This window comes from Ischnura elegans, chromosome 2, assembly GCF_921293095.1.
Source record: "Ischnura elegans chromosome 2, ioIscEleg1.1, whole genome shotgun sequence".
In the NCBI taxonomy this organism is placed as follows: Eukaryota; Metazoa; Arthropoda; class Insecta; order Odonata; family Coenagrionidae; genus Ischnura; species Ischnura elegans.
The window spans coordinates 141,007,749-141,027,991 of record NC_060247.1 but is presented as its reverse complement, the minus strand read 5'-3'; the positions used below and the strand labels follow the sequence as shown (position 1 = coordinate 141,027,991).

The 20,243-nt window shown below is 39.2% G+C and overlaps 2 protein-coding genes across 4 annotated transcripts; one reads left to right on the top strand and one right to left on the bottom strand.

The window, feature by feature from the left end:
- Positions 1 to 11,782: 11,782 nt before the first annotated feature.
- On the top strand, positions 11,783 to 18,155 carry LOC124154704 (nuclear apoptosis-inducing factor 1-like). Of its 2 annotated transcripts, none has more exons than XM_046528586.1 (6): positions 11,783 to 12,036; positions 12,539 to 12,759; positions 12,850 to 13,023; positions 15,719 to 15,971; positions 16,544 to 16,679; positions 18,100 to 18,155. In XM_046528586.1, exons 1-6 carry the CDS (start codon positions 12,021 to 12,023, stop codon positions 18,128 to 18,130), a joined length of 831 nt encoding a protein of 276 aa, XP_046384542.1. In that variant the 5' UTR covers positions 11,783 to 12,020; the 3' UTR covers positions 18,131 to 18,155. The 2 variants fall into 2 exon arrangements, with proteins under 2 accessions (XP_046384542.1, XP_046384541.1); XM_046528585.1 differs by having other exon boundaries at positions 12,841 to 13,023.
- On the bottom strand, positions 15,894 to 19,889 carry LOC124154703 (putative nuclease HARBI1). 2 transcript variants are annotated; one of them, XM_046528583.1, is made up of 6 exons: positions 18,766 to 19,889; positions 18,495 to 18,691; positions 17,914 to 18,046; positions 17,691 to 17,832; positions 16,724 to 17,110; positions 15,894 to 15,981 (listed from the first exon to the last, which is right to left on the bottom strand). In XM_046528583.1, the coding sequence occupies exons 1-5, from the start codon at positions 19,000 to 19,002 to the stop codon at positions 16,731 to 16,733; spliced, it is 1,089 nt and encodes a 362-aa protein (XP_046384539.1). In that variant the 5' UTR covers positions 19,003 to 19,889; the 3' UTR covers positions 15,894 to 15,981; positions 16,724 to 16,730. The 2 variants fall into 2 exon arrangements, with proteins under 2 accessions (XP_046384539.1, XP_046384540.1); XM_046528584.1 differs by lacking the exon at positions 15,894 to 15,981 and having other exon boundaries at positions 16,636 to 17,110; positions 18,766 to 19,002; positions 19,268 to 19,889.
- Between the last annotated feature and the right edge of the window lie 354 nt (positions 19,890 to 20,243).

Sequence of the window (20,243 nt, the reverse complement as noted above, 5' to 3'; positions counted from 1 at the left end):
ATCCTCATCTCTGTCGTCATCACTCTGCTCACTCAATTCTTCCAGGATTAATAAGCTCTTTACCTCGACTGGTAACTGAAGTAATTTCCTTCTTTGAGCCTTAGAAATACTTGATATCATTGCATCTGAAGTTAGGAGTAATCTTTTAAACATGTCTTCATTCGTTGCTATCCAGGAAAATTTCCTTGCACGGTGCCCCCTGAATCTTCTTATGTCCTTATTCCTCGCCTTCATTGCCTCCTCGGACAAGTGGTCAATAGGAAGGGCAGCTTCTTTAGATGTCCGTCGGAGGAGCAAGTACTGATGTTTCGTGAAATTAATAGAAACGATCATGGAAAGGGCTTCTTCCTGGGAGATTTGACTTTGCCTCACCTCCTTGGCTCTCCATTTCGATAACACTCGCCGCGCTCTTGAGAGAGTGGTTGTTGTCACCTCTTTTATTATTTTCGCCACAAACTCATCACCTTTGCTTCTATAACTCATGGATGCTCTGCTGGCTATGTGCTGGCTCTAAGATCCTCCGTTTTCCTCCTCTTAGCCCTTTCACTGGACTTCTCAAATTGTTTTTTTGTTCGACCAATTTCAATAAACCTGATGAACCTTTAAAAGTAGTAATTTTGATTAACATATTGAATTAAGTAGAATGAATATCACTCTAAATTAATCAAAAATTCCCCATTAAATACTTACTGAATTTAATGGGTTGACATTTAAATAAAATCGGAGGAAATTTCAACTTCTAATTTAGGAAATCAGGGAACATTCTTCTAAAAAACCTGTCATTTCTTTTGCTTTCCTTCCGCCAGCGAAGATAATTTGAGAAAAAAACACTTCTCCGCAAATTTTTTTAGGATAACTTTTGAATTGACGTCCTCATCTAACTCTAACTTGTTGCTCCAGCAATCCAATAAGTATTGGTTTTTACACGATGCGGACCCTTTTCCACTTTCAAGAAATTTTTCATGCATCTCAAGACGCGTGAAAATTTTCATATCCACTGAGATCTTAGCCGAAGGCACTAACAACGATAGCTAAATCAAATACCCTTATTGCACCAATAGTAATTGCAAAATTGTTTGGCAGGGGTTATCGAACTAAAATACTATGGGCACTCTTCTTCAACCCTACAAGTCTTCTTTACAAAAGTTCGAAGATACTCGACTTTTTCAAGACTCGATCTTCACGCTTGATGAAACTAACTTTCATGTCTTTCGTTTGGCAAAATCTGAGTAAAACTGAGCTTTGGCGAGAAAATTTCGGGCAAGCGATGTCTAGAAGTAATTTGGGTTTTCCACAGTGTGAGGTTCGCGATGCTATATATCCACTATATAGCCACTATTAGTATCTCCATTTTCTAGGAAAATTCACATTTGAAGGGTGAAAAGGCTTACTCCTTTCATCCCCGGTGGCCAAAGTGCAATCCATTACAAGTGTACGGAGAGCTGTGGTTGTGTTTTCCCGGTGGGCTCAATAAATAGCCTTGGCCTTTTCGGCAGCCGTTTGCCCTGCATGCGGTTGAGGAGGCCGCTAAGGAGGCGACAGAGGGACAATTTGCCGCGTGAGGGCGAAAACTAATCCGTCTAACGGAAGGAAAGGGTGGAGTAGCATTTGAGGGATTCTTTTTTGTTCTGAATGCATTTAAGTTTTTGAGGATTACTATAATCACAGCTGCGAAATTTCGTTCCATAAATATATCCTTCCGCTCGAGTCCTTCAGCAAATTTTATGAGAGCATGGCCACGCGTAAATAAAAGGTAAGGTCAACTGGTCAACTATTAATGATAAAATATTCTACGTATGACAAGAGATGTTTATTTATAGGATAAATATTTGTTATAGAGATAAAATATCCAACAATGTTGAATAACACCCATAAATACTGGATCTCCTCGAGCCCTAACACGCGCCAGCCAGGCCGCCGCCCACGTCAGCGCATTGCATCATTGTACTTAAATCAATGCTGAGGTCGGAGTAGCAACTAGTAGCAAACATTTTCTTTACTACTGCGTAGAATATACTTTTCCCTTTGTATTGGTGCAAAAGATACCGCGTAGGAACGTGGTGCTCCAAACGATATTGTACATTTTATTTGAAAATTCGGGTAAAAAACACTGAAAGTTAAAAAATATATATAAAATAATAAACATAGTAAAATCCGAATAAAATTTATGTCCCATTATGTAAAAATGTTTATATATGTAGCTAAAAATATTTTTGGCTAAATATATCGCTTAAAGGTTGTCCTGCATGACGCTGAACTTCTTCAAAATCGACCGATTTCACGCAACTGTCATTTTTACGGTGAATGCTCCATATTTGACGGATCACTGCAGCCGCTCTGATGAACAAAAATACGAACTTAGTAGTGTATTTTGTAGACCATATCCTGTAGAACCCGAATATAAGGTCCAAAAATTCCTTGAAAAAATTCGAAAAAACGACTTTTGGCCAGCTTTTTTCGATTTGGGACCACTGTGCGCCGGCTGTTGTGACACAAGTCAACAAACGATTTCGCGCAGTAATTTGAGTGTTATAAACAGTTTCCCAGAGTCTATACTAGTCGACTATACGAGCTCCATATAAAAAAACAATTACTTTTCTCCGTAAAAGATAAAAAAATATTGAAAAAAAATTAAATGAGTTTTCTCGAATATGAAAAGCGTTAAAATTAGTTAAAAAGTTACTTAGGACCCTGTTTTTCAAAAATTTCAACCCATGATTTTGGACCCACCCCCCCCGAACGAAATTCCTGGCTACGCCAGTGACGCTCGGCATACAAGGCAAGACCATCATGGAATACATGCCTCCCCAAAATACTATCGCTCGGCCATAGGACTTGATTGGGACAACGTAGAAAAATAGAATATCTACATCTACACAATACCCCGCAAGCCGCCTAAAAGGCGTGTGGCAGGGGGTGTTCGGACATCAGCCGTTTACAGCTAAAAAAACATGAAGGGCTCTAACGAGGTTGGGACTAGCGTTTATTAAAGTCCTTTATGGTGCGGGGGAAAAACGAATTCCCATATCTATCCGTTCGGCAAAACATCTCTTTTAATTTATCGCTTCTATCGGACCTGGAAATATAGTGTGGCTATAATAATATGTTCTCTGTGTCGCTCTTAAAGATATCCATTCTCAATTGCTCAAGCAATCTAAGTAAGCCTAGCGCGCAGCCTCCGAGTCTCCAGCAGCTCCCAGCCTAATTCGCTTAAAATCTGGGTAACGATATTTGTACGTCCATAGCATTTTTTGACGAAACGCGCAGCCTTCCTTTGTATTTTATTCAGTTCGCGGATCAAGTCTTTTTGCACCGGATCCCATATGCTCGCTGCATATTCAAGGTGCGGTCGGACGAGAGCGAAATAGCACCTTTCTTTTACTTTCTCATCCGAAAATCTTCCCACAATACGCTTGACGATTCCTAATTTTTTCAGGGCTAGGCCGCAAATATTCTTTATATGTGTTCCCCACGTGAGGTTCGAGGTTATCGTAACTCCCAGGTACTTCACTTCATCTGTTGCCTTTATATTAATGCCATCCACTGCATAAACGTGGTTAGAGTTGGACGAATTCCGCAAGAAATGTAACGCCATGCATTTGCTCAGATTAAGTTCGAGTCCCCACTCTTGGCTCCACAAATGAACATTGTTTAAATCAGATGATAGACTTTCATAGCCAGAGTGATCACTAATTTCGCGATAGATGACAGCGTCGTCAGTAAATAAACGTATTTTACTGCTAATGCGGGAGCAGATATCATTAACATATATAATGAACAACAGGGGGCCGATTACGCTTCCTTGTGGTACACCTGATGTAACTTTTACAACATCAGAGCTAATTCCGTCAAGAACTACTTTTTGTTCACGATCTCTGAGAAAGTCGCGTATCCAGTTTACAACTGTTTCGTTTAATCCGCATGACTGTAATTTGCATAAAAATTTGTTGTGAGGTACAGTGTCGAAAGCTTTCTTAAAATCTAGAAATAGTGCGTCAAGTTGTCTTTTTGATTCACCAGTTTTTATAACGTCGTGAAGAAAGAGCGCGAGCTGTGTTTCGCATGATTTACCTTTGCAGAATTCGTGCTGACAGTCATGGAGGAAGTTACGTCTGTCCAAGAAAGTCATGATATTGCTAACGACGATATGCTCAAGTATCTTGCCTATGATCGATGTTAATGAAATCGGACGGTAGTTGCCTGGGTCATGTCTGTTTCCCTTTTTGAATATGGGTGTAATTCCCTTGCAATTTTCCAGTTTGGCGGTAACTTCCCTTCGGAGAATGACTTCTTGAATATGATCTCTAAGTAAGGTGCGATCTGTGGAGCTAATATGGACAAGACATGCTAATGCATTTTTCACCAACATCTGAATCTTAACAATAAATAGCTCTGCTAAGAAAATATGGGGCATAATTTTTTGAGCGACCCTCGTAATTTCTCATTGTCAATATTTACCATAATATTTACCAATCTTTATCATAGCAACAGAAAAGCATTTGGAACTGAGGTCGAGCAGGCAGAGGTTTGAAATAAAAAAACTCCGTTTCGGCTGTGCGGACGGGGTGGGTAGATCCCCCCCTAGCGAATATTTTCCCTGCCGTGATGATTTCCAACGGAATAACGAGTGGAACCCAAATTTTAAGAGCCAAAATGATGTAAAATGTATTTCAAGGCATGTCATTTTTCAAAAATTTTTCCGGACCCCCTGTTGCCTGAGGTGGGGGTGTCGCCCCCCCCCCCCCCCCCCCCATAAAGCATATTGCTAGTAACGCCAATGAATGAAATTCAGAATAAATACACAATTAGGAGAACATCAGTTACCGGGAGAGTGGAGTGGACAACTGCGTCAACCCAATCCTCTGATGGATGACTAATGACTATGGTGGCGGTGGAACAAATATTGTTGGTTCTTGTGTTGTTTGTTGTGCTGATTCAGTGTTTAGATTGAGATAAGGTTAGCTTTTTTGCAGTTTATTAATTTATCAGCAAAACTGTTGCCTTGGAAATCTTTATATAACAACTTAGCGTGAGATTATATGCCTGGAAGGGGTAATTTGGGGACGTATTTATTTACTATTCAGAGTGAAACTGCGACAAAAATACCGTGAAATGGGTTTAAATGTCTTCGAATTTTTTCAAAAGAAGAAGTTCGTCTGTTTTATGTCTCACAATTAAATTTACACATAACTATTCCGTCCAACCTTTTACATAAATTTCGTTAAAATAATTCATTAATATTGTAAATAACTATAATTGGGTAGTTTCCTTCATCAAAGAAAACAAAAGGCGTTGATTGCGATTCGTTACCCAATACCCACCATTAGTGTATTCATAATAAGTAAACAAATTATTTGGTTATAAAAATCCCAGTTTAGACGAATGTTAATGGTCAATTTTAACCTCATTTGAACAAGGCCAGATTGGCGCCCATGCGATGCCATGCCACGTGAATTCACAGGGACCTAGATTCAACACGAGTAGATAGGAGTTTTACATTGTCTGAGATTACCAACGCATGCATGAGGCACAGAGCTCCGGGAAACATCTCTTAATCATCTTCTATTTAAATTGCCTAAGGTCAGAAAGTTTTCTTCGTTTGACAGGGTAATAATAACCCTTATTTAAGCCAAGCTCTACCTGCTAGCTGGTTAATCTGCTGCCTGCTAGCAGCCTACATCGTAGCGGCGCTCAAAGCCTCGCCCCAATGTCACCTCTCTCGACGACAGCGGGAACCAGAAATCGTCACATGGGCTTTTCCAAGCATTCATTCTTAGCTGTCGCGTTGTCGGCGCTTGAATTTTTTCACTTTTCATTTTATCGCGAAAAATAGATATCGTCATTTAAAAATCTAAGAGCTTGAAATGCGTACTCCAAGAGTAATAGTCTTTCTATTTAGGCAATTACAAAATAATAGTAGACCACCCTATTGTTGTCGTTGATTATTTGAAATAGAAGTTCTTGACCATGCTACGGAGGTGAAGCAATGTTTAAATCCAACCACTGCTATTTCTTTATTAGATACAGACATCATCAACGAAAAGAATTCCTTCCTACGGTACGATTAAGAAACGGCGGATAGAATCGGCAATATCTTCGGGAAGTTTAATCTAAATGCCATTTTCAAACCCCACATCCAGGTGCGACTGCTCTTGGGAAATTTCAAGGACAGGACACTCTTCACATTGAAGGAGTGTGTGGAATTCCGCGCGGAACTTGCAACAAGAAAGAAATGCGGGGGGAAACAGAACGAACCGTCAAAACTCGACTAGAGGAGCATGAACTGGCCATTAAACTGGGGTACTCGACGAAGGCGGCCATAGCGGAACACGGAGCCACAGGACACGCGATCCATTTTGAATAATCTTGAGTCATTGCGAAACATTTCGAACTCGTCCGTGAAACAAGCGAGATGAAGGAAAAGATATGAACAGAGACGCCAGATTGGGAATCAACAATAAATGACCATTTCTCCATCTTACCCTTCCCCCTCACCCCCTCGGCCAACCTCTACCACTTGAAATAAAAAGTGAGCAGCGCCAAACACCTCCACCATCCCCTTGAAGAAGTGACCAGTAGTGGGGCACGCAACGTCGGGGGCGTGTCGGATCAAAATCCTAGATACCTGCACGCGGCATACACTCACTAGTCCAACCATCACTAGTATCTTTAGCTCCCTATAGAGTTGTGAGGAACCTTCACATGGCAGAATGCAAGTCTGTAACTGGCACGAATGTCATTATTCTGATTTCATACGAAGACAAATCTTAGAGATTGAAAGAATATCCGGATGGGTGACAAAACGGAAGCAATAGTGATTTAAGAGGGAAGTGCAGTAGAAAATAATTAAATGAGAGCCAACATCTTATGATCGGAATTTGATGCAGCAATCTGAATCCTGAGTAAGAATAAGAATTCAGAAATGGACCATACGCATGGAGAGCTAATTTAAAAAGTTAAAACTTTAAACCAGCTCTAAAAAACATCTGCGAAATTTGCGCAATAGGAGATATATATCATGTGATATCGAGTAGAATATCATCATTTCTATCCCAAGAAAGAAGGAAGCACAGTGTTACATAGGAATGACGTATGGAAAATATGTCAAAGATAGCGAAAAGAATCAATTGCTGGAGAATAGAACGAAGAGCAGAATAATGAATTTGAGGAGGACCAATTCGGATTCAGTAAAGCTAAGGGTACGGCAGAAGCAACAATGGTAAATAGACTGATTGTTAATAAGAGAATGTAAAGAACAAAACGAAGTTCATTACATTCTGTCCACTTGGAGAGGGCTTTTGACGGCGTGAATTTGAATGTTATAATCAGAATTCTCAAAGAAATGTTTATATCTTACAATTATAGAAGAATTTCGCACATTCTATTTAAAATCCTAGTATCCGTGATATAATGTGAATTAAACTGTGGAGGGAACGAGACAAGTTGTGCACTTGTTTTCGAAATTTTTAATGTTAAATCGAAAAAATCACCAAAGAAATCGTAGAGAAGGATTCAAGATAAGACATCCATGGCGAAAGAATTAGCATGTTACGATTTTCTGACGACAAAGCAGTCATAGAAGAGAAAATACTTTGGTGATAAAAATTATAAGGGCCTTGCACAGAGGAAAATCGACAAAAATAAATCTAAGATAAGCATCTAAAGAGAGGAGGATAGGAAAAACATGAAACTTGTGAAACAAAGGCTTGATGAGGTGAAGCAGCTCTGCTACCAAGGAAGTCGAGTAGCCAGCAATGGACGAAGCAAACAAGAAACAATCAGTACAATAACTCGAGGAAAGGAGGGATTCTTCCGGAAAATGCTTCTCGGGTTGCTGCGTCGGCGGAATTTGGAAATTATCGCTCCTGATTCTCCTTCCCACTACTCCTACCACGGTTCTTCAGACATCCTTGACATCGCTCTCTCGCTAAATATTCCTTCAATTGGCCATTCTGCTGCAATAGATTACCAATTATCGGACCATCTTCCAGCCACCTTTACTATCTACTGTCTTCCGGCGCGCAACTCCTCCACAACGAAAAGAGGCATCAATTACAACAAATTCAGTCGCCTTGTTGGAGACAACTGTCATCTGCTCAACACTCTTCCGATTTCAACTCGTCAAGAAGCCAACTTCTTCGTCGAAAAACTCAGTACCATCATCCAGGATGCCGCAAACGACGCATCATATGAAATTCCGCCAAAAAATCGTCCTAAAGCTATTCCGGCCGACATCATCGCCATTATTCAGCAGCGAAACTCAGCCCGAAAGATTTGGCAATTGGATATTATTAAGCTGAGCATCAGGATAAGAAGTGTTTTTAGTTTTATTTTGCCTTTAAGAATGGTCCTGGTCATAGCACCTTGATGACATCACCATAATTTCCTTCTTTTCCCAGTGACAAATGACACTTCTTCCTTTGACCATGCATAATATGTGGTAACTAAATCAAAAAGGTAGCATTCAGGAAAGATAATCCACTAGAAGAAAGTTTTAACCCTTTCGTGCAGGACGTCGGGGACGGGCATTTCCATACACGGAACATCTGACCTCGGGTATAGCCGTCGCAAACTTTTCTACGCAGACGACAGGATGTTGGGTATAGCCGTCCCGGAGGATGGGAAGCGATCGCAGCGGTAGGTAGCAATAGTTGGTGGTATTATGGCCCGGCCCAAGATCCAGCTTAGCGAGACCCTTGTGCATTAAGACCCTTAGGCATTTAAGCCTGACCCTCCCATCCATTTATGATCATTCCCACGGCAGGAATTTGCGGTGAAGTGGTTGAAACGGCAATGGTTTTTGCAAACAATAATTTGTTCATTTTTTATTCATTGTAAGGAATTCTTTGTTTTGTTCTGCGCGTAGGCAAATTTTAAATGAAATTTTAGCGTTTTTTTTGACGAACTTCTCATGTGAATGCCTTAAAACCTTGCTCTCCCATACGGGATGAAAAATATGTAATGGGGAGATGATGTTGTTTTCCTGTCATTATCGCTCATGAATGTTACAATCCGAATAAATTCCTACATTGCATGCCCTATATTTCTGTTTTTTTTTCAATCGCATGCATCCAGAGTGTACGAAAAACACGAAAAAAAATATCGCGAAAAGTTCGTATTTGTAGCCGTGGGGCGCTGGCCAGAACGTCCCAATCCATTCCAATGCAGTTATATGGAGAGTGGTAGTGGTGGGGGCTGCTGGTGCTATGACGAAGCCTGTGCGCTTGTGCCTTATAGGAGTCTTGGGACGCCGTCCGGACATGCGCAGAGCGTCGAGTGTTTTGGCATCGCTGCGCCGGCAGGAGCGGCGGGCGTATTATCTGGCGCCTGCTTGGTGTTGCCATAGAATAGGGACCTACGCAATCACAATGGTCACTGTTCTGGGTGTAGTCATACGATTTTAATTTTAAATTATTCATAGAATATACTTCTTCGGGATATATGAGAGTCATTCAATGAATGTCAAAAAAGTACCGCGCGCAATGCACCTTTTGTGTACAGGTTCATCAGCTTTCTAGCCGTCCTTGTCGTATTGCGTAGTTCATGTTCACCTAATTCCTCTGCGGAAGAGCGGTAGCTGTCTGATGGAATATGTCCACTTGGGTCTGATTTAAGTGGCTTCGAAGAGTTTCTATGAGCGCGGAGATCCTTACAGCTCCCATCTGTGGCTCAGAGTCGTCTTCTTTTACGATCTAGAATTTATTTTCTATTTTATCGTGGCAATGATTTCGAAGACACGGTTATTTCAAGGGCGACCCGTTGGCGTTTCGTGTGTTTACCACATATGAATCTTCGACTCAAGGAGATGGTCCGTGACGTCTTTTGTTTGCTTGAATGCCTTTGCTCGCCTGAAATTCGACCCTCAGCTGAATCGGCATTAGTAGACCACGGCTTCTATCTCCCTTGAGTCGTCCTTATAGTAATGGCAAGACTCTCGGAAAGAACGGAGTGAAGTGAGTTCAGACATCATTTTCGAGGAGTTAACTGTGCGTACTTGCCGATTAAGAAGTTTCTCAGTGCTGTGTATACATTCATGAAGACAATTTGGAATTAATCAACAGTGCTCCTTTTTGTTTTCATTGAAAGTGTAGTTTAATAGGGAAAAATTGTCCCAACTCTGTGTCCAGGCACCTTTTTCTTCTTGGTCGTATTTTTCGTTGGCCTATTTTGTGTCGTCCCTTGTGTATTAAGTAAACCCAATCATAAGAGTCCTTTTCTTTTTTAAAGGCTACAAGTATTAGTACCTCCTCACTTAGGGAAAAAGTAGGTTCTATTCTGTGGTGAACTTGAAACCGTAGCTAAACAATTTAAACTATGCAAAGTGGAACTGAAACAAGAACTTCTAGTTATATACAGCAGAAGAAATTTTTCAAAGGCAACCGGTTCATTGCGGCTTCTTAATTTCATTTATGACAACAACCTAAAAGTTCTCCCAGAATGAGTTAAACTACTCCAGATCATCGGCACCATACGAATGACAACAGCAGAAAGTGAAAGATGTTTTTCAACATTGAAACGAATAAAGACATTTACTAGAAGCACGATAAAAGAAGATAGACTTAGTGCCCTTGCCATGTGTTCAATCGAAAAAAATTGTTGCCCGGCGCTGATTTCAACGAACGTGAAATTAATCACTTTGCTGGATAAAGGGAAAGAAGGATGGACTTCTGCTACAAGCAATATAACTAAAGGCAGGTAAGTAGAGTATTTCAGATTTGGTTAAAAATGTGTGAGAAATGTTTAATTATTGATTTTAAATCATACTGTATTCAAGAAACAACGACAACACAGCAATCGAAGGTTACATCTGCAATAACAAAGCGCGCGCATTCTAGAAGTGTTTCTTGCCTAGTGGAGGTCATTGACACTCCCCTCCCTCCTCAGGTGTTACAAGTGTCATTGCTACCTAAATCATTGCAAATATTGTATAGATTTGACAAATAACGCATTATGATTGAAAAACGAAAAAGAAGTCTATTGCGGTCATATCCGCGCGAGAAATGTAGGAGCTAAAACGTAGAGTTACGTATTTTCGCTTTTTATTGGTAAAATATCGCAACATATATATTTTTATTCTTCAAGATCATTGATCAGCACAATCGAGAGTCCGGACTAAGCTGATCCGTATGACCGAGAGTCTACTGCTTTTAGTATTTATAAATCAAGAAAACTAGGTATTTTTGTTGAAAAAAACGGAACATACGGTATCACAAAATTTAATACCTATATTGCCTAAAAAACTCATTAAATTACACAAAATATTAAAGATTTAAGACTCCTCGGTGGAGTGCGCCCCCCCAGCATTTGACTCTCGAGCCGCCACTGTACGTATATCTTATATTTCACGTCCTTCTTAATCTGTTACACGTCCTCTATTCGTGGTCTTCCTTTTCCATTCCTGCAATCCAGTTTTACCTCGACTCCATCAGGCATTGATGTCTCATGACAGTGGCATAAATATGGGCGAAGTGAGGGGATAGATCCTCCTTCAAAGCCTCAGAGAAATATAAAAAATATTTAAAACTATGCACATCCAATTACTCTCGTCGGGATTGAAGGACGAAGGATTAATAAAGGCAAGACACAGACGAAAATATATTTTATTCGAGTAATTACTTTACATGGATTGATTTCAATTGTATTTGGGTTGAACAATTGTTGTGTTCCACCGTTTCTTCAGCGCATTCCATGCCGAGCCCAGGAGGCCGCGCTTTCGGCTCGTTATCCTGTTTACTGTGGGGATTCCCCTTCCGGTCCCCTTCGGTTCCGGTGAGCCCTATTCAGTAACTAAGTCTCCTCGTTTCCGTGATTTCGGAATCGAACTTTCCGTTTCCGTGTCCGATTCCGTTTCCGTCACTCGGAAGCGTTGTTATGCTATCCACTATGCTTCTCGGAATATATTCCGTGCCCTCCCCCCTTCTTGGGCAGAAGAGGCGGAGATTGCCGAAGTTACTGATGACGTATCCTCTCGGAGCCAATGGCTGATTATCGTCCGGCAATTGTTTATCATACCTTTGAAAATGGAACGCGGAGGAGGTAAGTGAAAATATGCTAATTTTTAATAAATATTTTTGTTTTAAGTCGCAGGCAACTATACTGGACAATTCTCACAGCATTGATTTTATTCGTAAGTAGCGAAATCGCCTAATTTTACGTTGGTATACCTAGTGTAATTTCACTTTTAAATACTGAAAGGTAAGCGTAAATATCAATGGTAAACATAAACAATATCCAAAGCTTAAGTAAATGCCAGTTATTCTCACGGCGACATTGATACAGCGTATTTTTCTGGTGATCCATTATTTCTTACGATTGTTAATTATTGTAACATTGTTCCTTAAAATGCAACATTACGTTGCTGCGAACTAATAAAACTTTCGCATAGGATACTGCACAAGACTACTTTCACAAATGGTTCTTTCCTTGATAGTTTTAATATTTCGATGGATATTTCCTGGTGATCTAAGCTAATTTAAATTCTGCATATTTGTAATATAATATTTTTTTCAATAACTGAAGTTATCAAAATTCACAATAGATACTGGCGTAAGCATTAGTGCTGTGCGGGTGACACCCAGGGTGTCACAGGAGCAGAAGGAGGAGCTCCTGAATTTCATGGTGGACCACCCGGGGTTAGCCACTAACAGAATAGTTGGCCCACAAGCTGCTGCCCAGAAGCAGCAGCTGTGGGCACAGCTAACTATTCGCCTGAACGCCTGCTCCAGTGGAGCAACAAAGACGGCGGAGAAGTGGGCTAAGGTAATATTGTGCTTACACTAATCCAATAGCATTGTCTCTAATTTGATTTTTTGACAGTATCAGAGGAATATTTATTGGCAGGTTTGGCAGGATTGGCGGTGCGACACTAAGCAGAAAGCTGCCAGGATTATGGGGCATGCCAGAGGGACAGGAGGAGGGCCATCCCTCAAAGTGACAGCCCTCACTCCTCTTGAGGAGACATTGCTTGGGTTGTTGGGCCAAGTGGCTGTGGAGGGCCATTTAGATGTACCCGACTCCATGCAGGTAGAACTATTTGCTGAATCGTAGAAACCTATAAAATGGAGTTTGAAGGCAATAATTTGTATTTATTGAGCAATCAAATTGAATAGAAACAGAATACGATTGCTAGATAATGCTGACAGAATAATATAGATAGAGATAACAATTTTTAATCAATTTTCATAAATTATTTCATCCAAAACCAAACCATAGGAGTGCCAACACCCTATTTACACATAAGACTACATATTTCAATCTATTATGGTCAACATTAGGGGAATGGATAATATCTTTTCATGCTAATGAGAAGTTGAGTAGTGTACTACCAAAAAAAGAAACTTTAAATGGCATTACTTGTCACATTACAGTGTTGGCTTCAGTGATAAAAAACAATAATAAACTATTAATAAGGAGAATATAAGTAACACTTTTAGTCACAAATGGCATGCAATATAGTATTGAATATGTCTGTGAGATAATTTAAAATCTCAATGAAGAGGAAAATTAACAGAAATCAATGAATAATTAGGTAATACTATCAGTTTATTAGTTCAAAAAGCTTGATACATTATAATAAATATATTTATAAATATCCCTTAAAGACAAGTTTGTTAACCAGTATGAACATATCACCATAACTACTCACAGAGAGCAAAATAGATAATATTGTGGTATTTTGATTAGACATAATTGATGATGGTAATGTGTTATTTTTATGTGGACATAGATATCCATTACCTTTTTATGATCACCTGATCAACATATGACAACATATTCCGACTGTTACATTTGTGTAATCAAATTTTTGTATCAAATTGTTCATTTTTTGTCAATCATAATCACCCTTGAAATTAACATCATTTACATTGCCCAAGGTCACCCTAGGATGCTTTGAAAAAAAACCACATGCTAAGTAACGTAGAAGTTTTTATCTTCCATTGAGTATCATACATATTAACAGAATCAAACACATGAACCAATATTTAAAAATGCAGTTATATAATAGGGCAGGAATAGCACAAATAATATGCTGTGAAACAAAAAATACTAATTTAGCTCCTAATATGGCTGTTCATCTTCTAAAAAATTAACAGAGTGAATAATAATAAGGCTCTCTGCTAAAAAAATTTAACATTTCTCTTAAAATATGATGGTGTTGAAATAAACCTTACCTTGCAAGGAAGTATTAGAAACAGAAAATCTATATTACAATCTACACTAGTGAATGCACTTTTTTGGTCAAATTAGATACCTGTAACACTTTATGATTAATTCCAATGGCAGTACCATCAAAAATTGTAAAATAGCTGTTGTTGTAGATTTTCAAGTTCCAAAACCTTTTTGGCAGTTGTATATCTGTCTAAAATGTCTAATGAGAAATGACTACACATATACAGCAATTATAGACTAGCTTCTTCAATATATTCCAAAAGACTGTTTGAACTGAAATTGGCCCATAAATTGTTGATTCTAAAAATGTCCCATAATAGGATTTGGTCTCAACCTTGCTTGCTATAGGGTTGTAGGAAATCACCCAGAAATGAATGAATAATTTATAATATGACACGATGAAGAGATAACATTATTAAAAGCTTTAATAACCTTTGAGGGAATCTAATCTGGCCCAACAGAAGAGATATTTATAGAATTGATAGCCTTCCTCACCTCAGATGGAATAGTTGGGGACCAAAAAAGTAATGACAATGACTGCTTGCTCGAAATAACTTAGACACAGCATTACATTGAGAGATAGAGAAGAAATATTAATTTAGTATGGTATATTCAAAGTTTATGCAATTTCTTGCTGATCAAACCATTTTCCCATCAAATAAAATATTTTGATTTGGTTAGTTAACTGAGGAAGAATTAATATGCCTTAATTAATTGGTATAGCATATTTTTAATTGACAATAGTAGATTTAAATATGTTGACTTATTGAATAAGAAACTCATTTTATCAATGTTGTTGCAATCACCCAAAGAAGACTGGTTTGAAGTGCCAGTTTGACTACAAAGAAATCAGCATTAGTGATATGAGAATACTTATTCATTTCCTAATTGAGAATGAGGTTGAGGTTTTCACACAAAGTTTTCACTGATGCGATTCAGCAAAAACTTTTGTATTCAAAAGGCTTTGATATTTTTTATAATGGACATCTCTAAGAAGAATGTCTAACAAGTCTTATGGTGGGAACTGGCCCAATAATGAGTATATTTTCATTTTCTCCAATGAAACTTATTGTCATATGAGGTGCATTGCAGAACGTACACTTTCTTATAGCCTGGCATTGGTGAAACCAAAATAATTCCTTATTAATGAGGAATTTGTAATGAGAAACGAATAATTCCGATTGTCTAAATGGAGGTAGGTGGATCTCATATTCAATATTGCTGGCTGTTCTAAATGAATACACTTATTATTGAAGGGCTGAAATTGCGAACTGGTGGATGGCGTGATGGGTGGAGTGGTGGGAAAAGTGTCATTTCCGGGGAAGTTTTTATCCTTCTTATTGGTGCTGTCAAATGCTGAACTGAATCAGTCAACCGGTATTTCAATACCTTTGAATATCCCAATATAGTAATAGGCCTAAGTATTGCGTAGAATCAACATGGAAAAGAATTCAATTCAAACAGTTTACCATAGTATCGAATTTACCATTGTAACCATCAAAGAAATCTGAGGCCTCATGTGTCATAAACTTTTCATTATTTCTCACAGGTTACGAGGCAATTAAGTGACGGCATTCCCGATTCCCACCCACCCATGCAACTTCCTACCCAGAGCTTATCTACCCCAATTGAAATTGAAACAGTAACTTTTCCCACCACTCCACCCATCACACCATCCACCAGTTCCCAATTTCAGCCCTTCACTTTTATCCCTCAGCCCGTCCTAGATGAAACAACACCGGCAGCATCTCCTCCACCTCCACAGACCAGCAGCCGTAAGAGGAAAAGGCCAGTTGCCCATCGTAAGTAAACCTGAAAATTAAAAGTTACATTAGAAATGCTGTTGTTGCTATTGTTAACTGGTAATAGTTCAGAATAACACATGAATTTTTACTTTTGGAGAGGGAAAAATTTAAGCTACTCCATAAAATGTAAAATCACTCTTAGATGCATTAATGAAGGAATATTTGCACTATGATACTACTCTGAATTATGATTAGAATGAATAAGATGCCTAAATAGATCAACCAGCAACATCAACCTTTATGGTTAATTATTGATATCTATTATATATTATATTGTACCCATCATAACATAGGAAAGCTTACTCGAGGAGGGTTGAATAGTGGGAAAGTGAAATACCAGTGAGCATGTAGGCAATGCATATTGCCAATCTTTTGAATCATCTACTTTTACTCCAGCAAGTAATCAAAGACTTTCTTTTAATCAAATAATCTTTCAATTAGAAGGGGCATTTGCTAAACCTAATCTAAACCTGACCTAGATGAATATAATTCATGAGTTCAAACAATTTATGTAGTAGAAAAGAAATAAGTTCATTCATCAATATTTTCTGGTGCAATTTCCATTGCAGATACCCCACCAGACCAGTATGAGGAGAGACTGGTGAAAGCAGCGGAAGAGAGGGCTGCCGCTGCAACATCCATGGCGGAAACATTCAAGGAGACTGCTCAAGTTTTGTGTGAAACTTTGAGGGAGGTGAAGACAGAGTAAGTTAGTGGTAAAAACAAGCACATTATTTTGAAACACATACCCATAATTTATCTTCGCAAACGGAGAATAATGGACTCCCTCACATTCCTTGCTTCTCCCAATAATGCCCTAGGATGGGCAATAAAAGGCTCTGGTGGGTTGTTTGGCATTTGCCCATTATCCTCTTCTTCCTCCGGTATGGGCAAACCATGCCCCATACACATATTGTGGAGTATTGTGCATGCATTTATTATCCTTCCCACTTTGGCGGGAGCATACTCAAGTGTGCGGTGAAGGCATCTAAACCTTGACTTCAACACACCAAAGCACCGCTCCACAGCACTCCTAGCCCGCACATGAAGCTTAGTATAATTTTCCTCTGGTGAACCTTCCACAGCATCCAGTATGGGTGTTTGCAACCAAGGCTGGTGTGGATAGCCTGAGTCACCTGAACAAGCATATCATGTAATTAAACTGGAGCTGCCCAATAAGCAAAATTTGATAATATTAACTGCCCCCTTAGGGATGAGGTGTAAAAAATGGAATGTAATTAAATGCAGCAGTATTTTCCACAATATATCATTTCACATAATATTTTCAGGCATTCACACAGCTATCTTCAATAGTGTGCTTTGTGAATTATGATGGGCCAAAATTTTGGCCCATCATTCAGCCTTAAGGCGGAATCTCATGTTGAAATATGCAATGCGGTGAACAGTACCATTTTTCCAGGTGTATTTTTCTCCATTTAAACACAAATTTCTATTTTAAATCACTGTTATAACATTATATTTTGCAACTTCAACTGCATTCCAATCTAAATTCTCCTTCCCAAATTCCTTTTTTTTACTTTTCCCGCTTGGTTTGAGTCATAAAACCATTTTTAACGTACTCTTCAGAACATGCAATAGTTACAACTTACAATTAGCTATCAATCTTATCTTGCTCAGGCATTTTCTTCAATAGTTATTCAATTTATGGGTTTCTATTGGAATGAGATTTAATAATTTGACATGAATCATAACTACCTAGTAACCAGCACCTCTCGCCACTTTCCCACACTGTCCTCATTTCTCTGCACACCTCAGGATTCCTCCAAATGAAAGAATCATGTGTGCTGCCAGGATACCTAGCCACACAGTTTAAAATTCTTAGCCTGCTATCACACACCTAGAAAATGCAGTATAACACAGAAAAATGAATTGAATGTCCATATAAATAAATTATTTTCACCTATTCAACAATACTTACCATTTGAGCATTGAGGGAATGGTATGATTTTCTATTAACATACAAATTTTCCCTCTCTGATGGTGCTCTTATGGCCACGTGTGTGCCATCAACAAATCCCAGCACACCAGGAAATCCTGTTGCTTGGTAATTCCTGTTGTGAAGCAGAAATCTTTGGCATTAACATCAATATATTTTTCATTTCAGATTTATAACGTATTTGAGGAGGCAGACGTAATGGTGAATAATTTTTTATATGTATTTTAAATAAAATGCTTCTACCCCTGGAAGATGCTGTGTTATTTCTTTACATTTATAAAACCTTGAACTTGTGGATTTTGTTGAAAAGAACTGGGTAAGGTGGAATTTTCATCAGCAATTGCTAGGTGCAGAAGATGCCTAAAGAAAAGAGTAGCAGTAAAGACTGACACCAAGTCAAAGGTTCCCGTATCCAAAATTAATGAAAATTTATGTTGCTGTTAAATCCATCAATAACTACTTAGAATGGAAATGTAAGGGACATTCAAGTTAAGGGCAAATGCATCTTTGTGTTTCAAAGTATTCTTTTATGTATGCTGTGAGAGAAATCGACAATGGCTTACTCCTGTATGGCCTGCCGTCTTTCATTGCGTGTCTGTGGAAAATGAACCCAACGTGTCAGCACTTGAGGAGAGTTCATCGCCTCAGTCACTTCTTCAATTGCACGGCTGACAGCAGCTTGGCTGAGGCCCAGGTGGCAGTCACTCCCAGCAGACTTTTGGTAGCTGCCTTGCCCAAAAAAATGTAGAGCACATAGGACCTAGGAGCATTTCAGAAAATATATCATTTTGTAATAACAAGAGGCTTGCTGTGCTCATTTATGTGTATTCTCACCTTTAATTTGGTAGGTATTGATGTGCTTCTCTCAGCCTGGTGCATATGCGGCTCCAGCTCTTCAACAAGCTCGGTTGTCAGAGCCTTATTAAGCCGGTAAAGCCCTTGATAAGCAGCATCAGGCATGAGGTATGGGTCGCTTAATTCACGGAGCCGGCGCAACCTTGTCCTGTTGACTTGCCTCAACTCCCTTCTTCTCCTCTCTCTGATTAACCTCAACGCCTGTATTTCGTTCATCTAAAAATGATTTACGTCATTTAATTGCATTATGTTTGTTAATAGAATTGAGATACTTGTGATTTCATTTAACGTTGTGAAGATCTGCAGACGACGTAAGAGAATATCAAAACCCACAAGCTTTTCAAATGTTGTCAAGGAAAGATCAGATGATGAGAGTACTGGAGCCAAATGTGACAAACAGTGACAGTCATACGCCAGGAATTCCCGCAGGAAACGAACTTTCTCAAACAATCAATCATAACTTGTCAAAGATTGCACTTACCTCGCAAGATGTTCCGAGTACGAGGTACTACTAAAACAAAAATCAAGGTCCAAACGGTGCGGGGTCAAAGCGTTAATCTAATCCAAAAATCGAGGTCCAAACGGTGCGAGGTCAAAGCGTTAAGCAAATACTAGCCTAAAAACGTCAGTAAGTAGCGATTCCGAAAAAGAGTAAGTCCAAGAGGTCAGTCAAAATAAGAAAGCAGTAATCCAAAATCATAGCAGGTCGAAATCCAAACACAACGTCAAATTCGTAACAACTGACTCCAAAACAAATTGATTAAGTAAATTTAATGCATTGTTGAAAAGCGTTAATGCCTTTATAAATGCATTTATTTATTTATTTCAACGGATAACACCATTTCCCAAATTGGAACTTATTAAGAAAGTTACTACAACTTGAACAATGATAGGCATTGACTTCTTCGGTTCAACTGCAACTTTATTTGATTCCAAACTTCGTACATAATCATCTATTTACCATTGTATTTAGTACACATACCGTGCCAGTATTGCAAATGATTTGAGATTTCTTACCAGCTTCCACAGCATCACTTTATCGGTAAAAATATTCCATAACTTACCAGCTGGCATATCACTTTCCGTTTCCGAGAAACGGAAAGTCACTTTACGACACCCTCCGTCATTTCGGCCGCTCTCGGACGAGTTCCCGTGACGGAAAGTTCGGATAGACCTTAGTGAATAGCTCATTCCGTAATGATGACGTCTTTCCGAGAACCAACCACGAACTATCCGAGAGATTGTCTGAGTGGATAGGGCCTATACCACGCACCCCCGAGGTCAGAGTAGGGCCGTGACCCTCCTCTGGCCCCGTTCATTCTCACTCACTCCACAGCTTGCTGACTGAGGTACCCATGGCCTCCTTTAATACTAGTATTAAAGAAGGTCATGCAGGAACCACTCGTGGAAGATGTCATCCATCGAGAAGTCACCTCCAGCCATCAGGCTGCGCTCGA

Bases quoted from the DNA above. Each gene is read 5' to 3' on its own strand.
- LOC124154704 (XM_046528585.1), top strand. The intron at 13,024-15,718 runs GTAGAACTATTT...TATTTCTCACAG, and splicing joins ATGTACCCGACTCCATGCAG to GTTACGAGGCAATTAAGTGA. The intron at 15,972-16,543 runs GTAAGTAAACCT...TTTCCATTGCAG, and splicing joins GAAAAGGCCAGTTGCCCATC to ATACCCCACCAGACCAGTAT.
- LOC124154703 (XM_046528583.1), bottom strand. From the start codon at position 19,002: ATGAACGAAATACAGGCGTTGAGGTTAATCAGAGAGAGGAGAAGAAGG. The intron at 18,692-18,765 runs GTGAGAATACAC...AAATGCTCCTAG, and splicing joins CAATACCTACCAAATTAAAG to GTCCTATGTGCTCTACATTT. The intron at 17,111-17,690 runs GTAGTTATGATT...ATGCTTGTTCAG, and splicing joins CGAGAGGTGCTGGTTACTAG to GTGACTCAGGCTATCCACAC.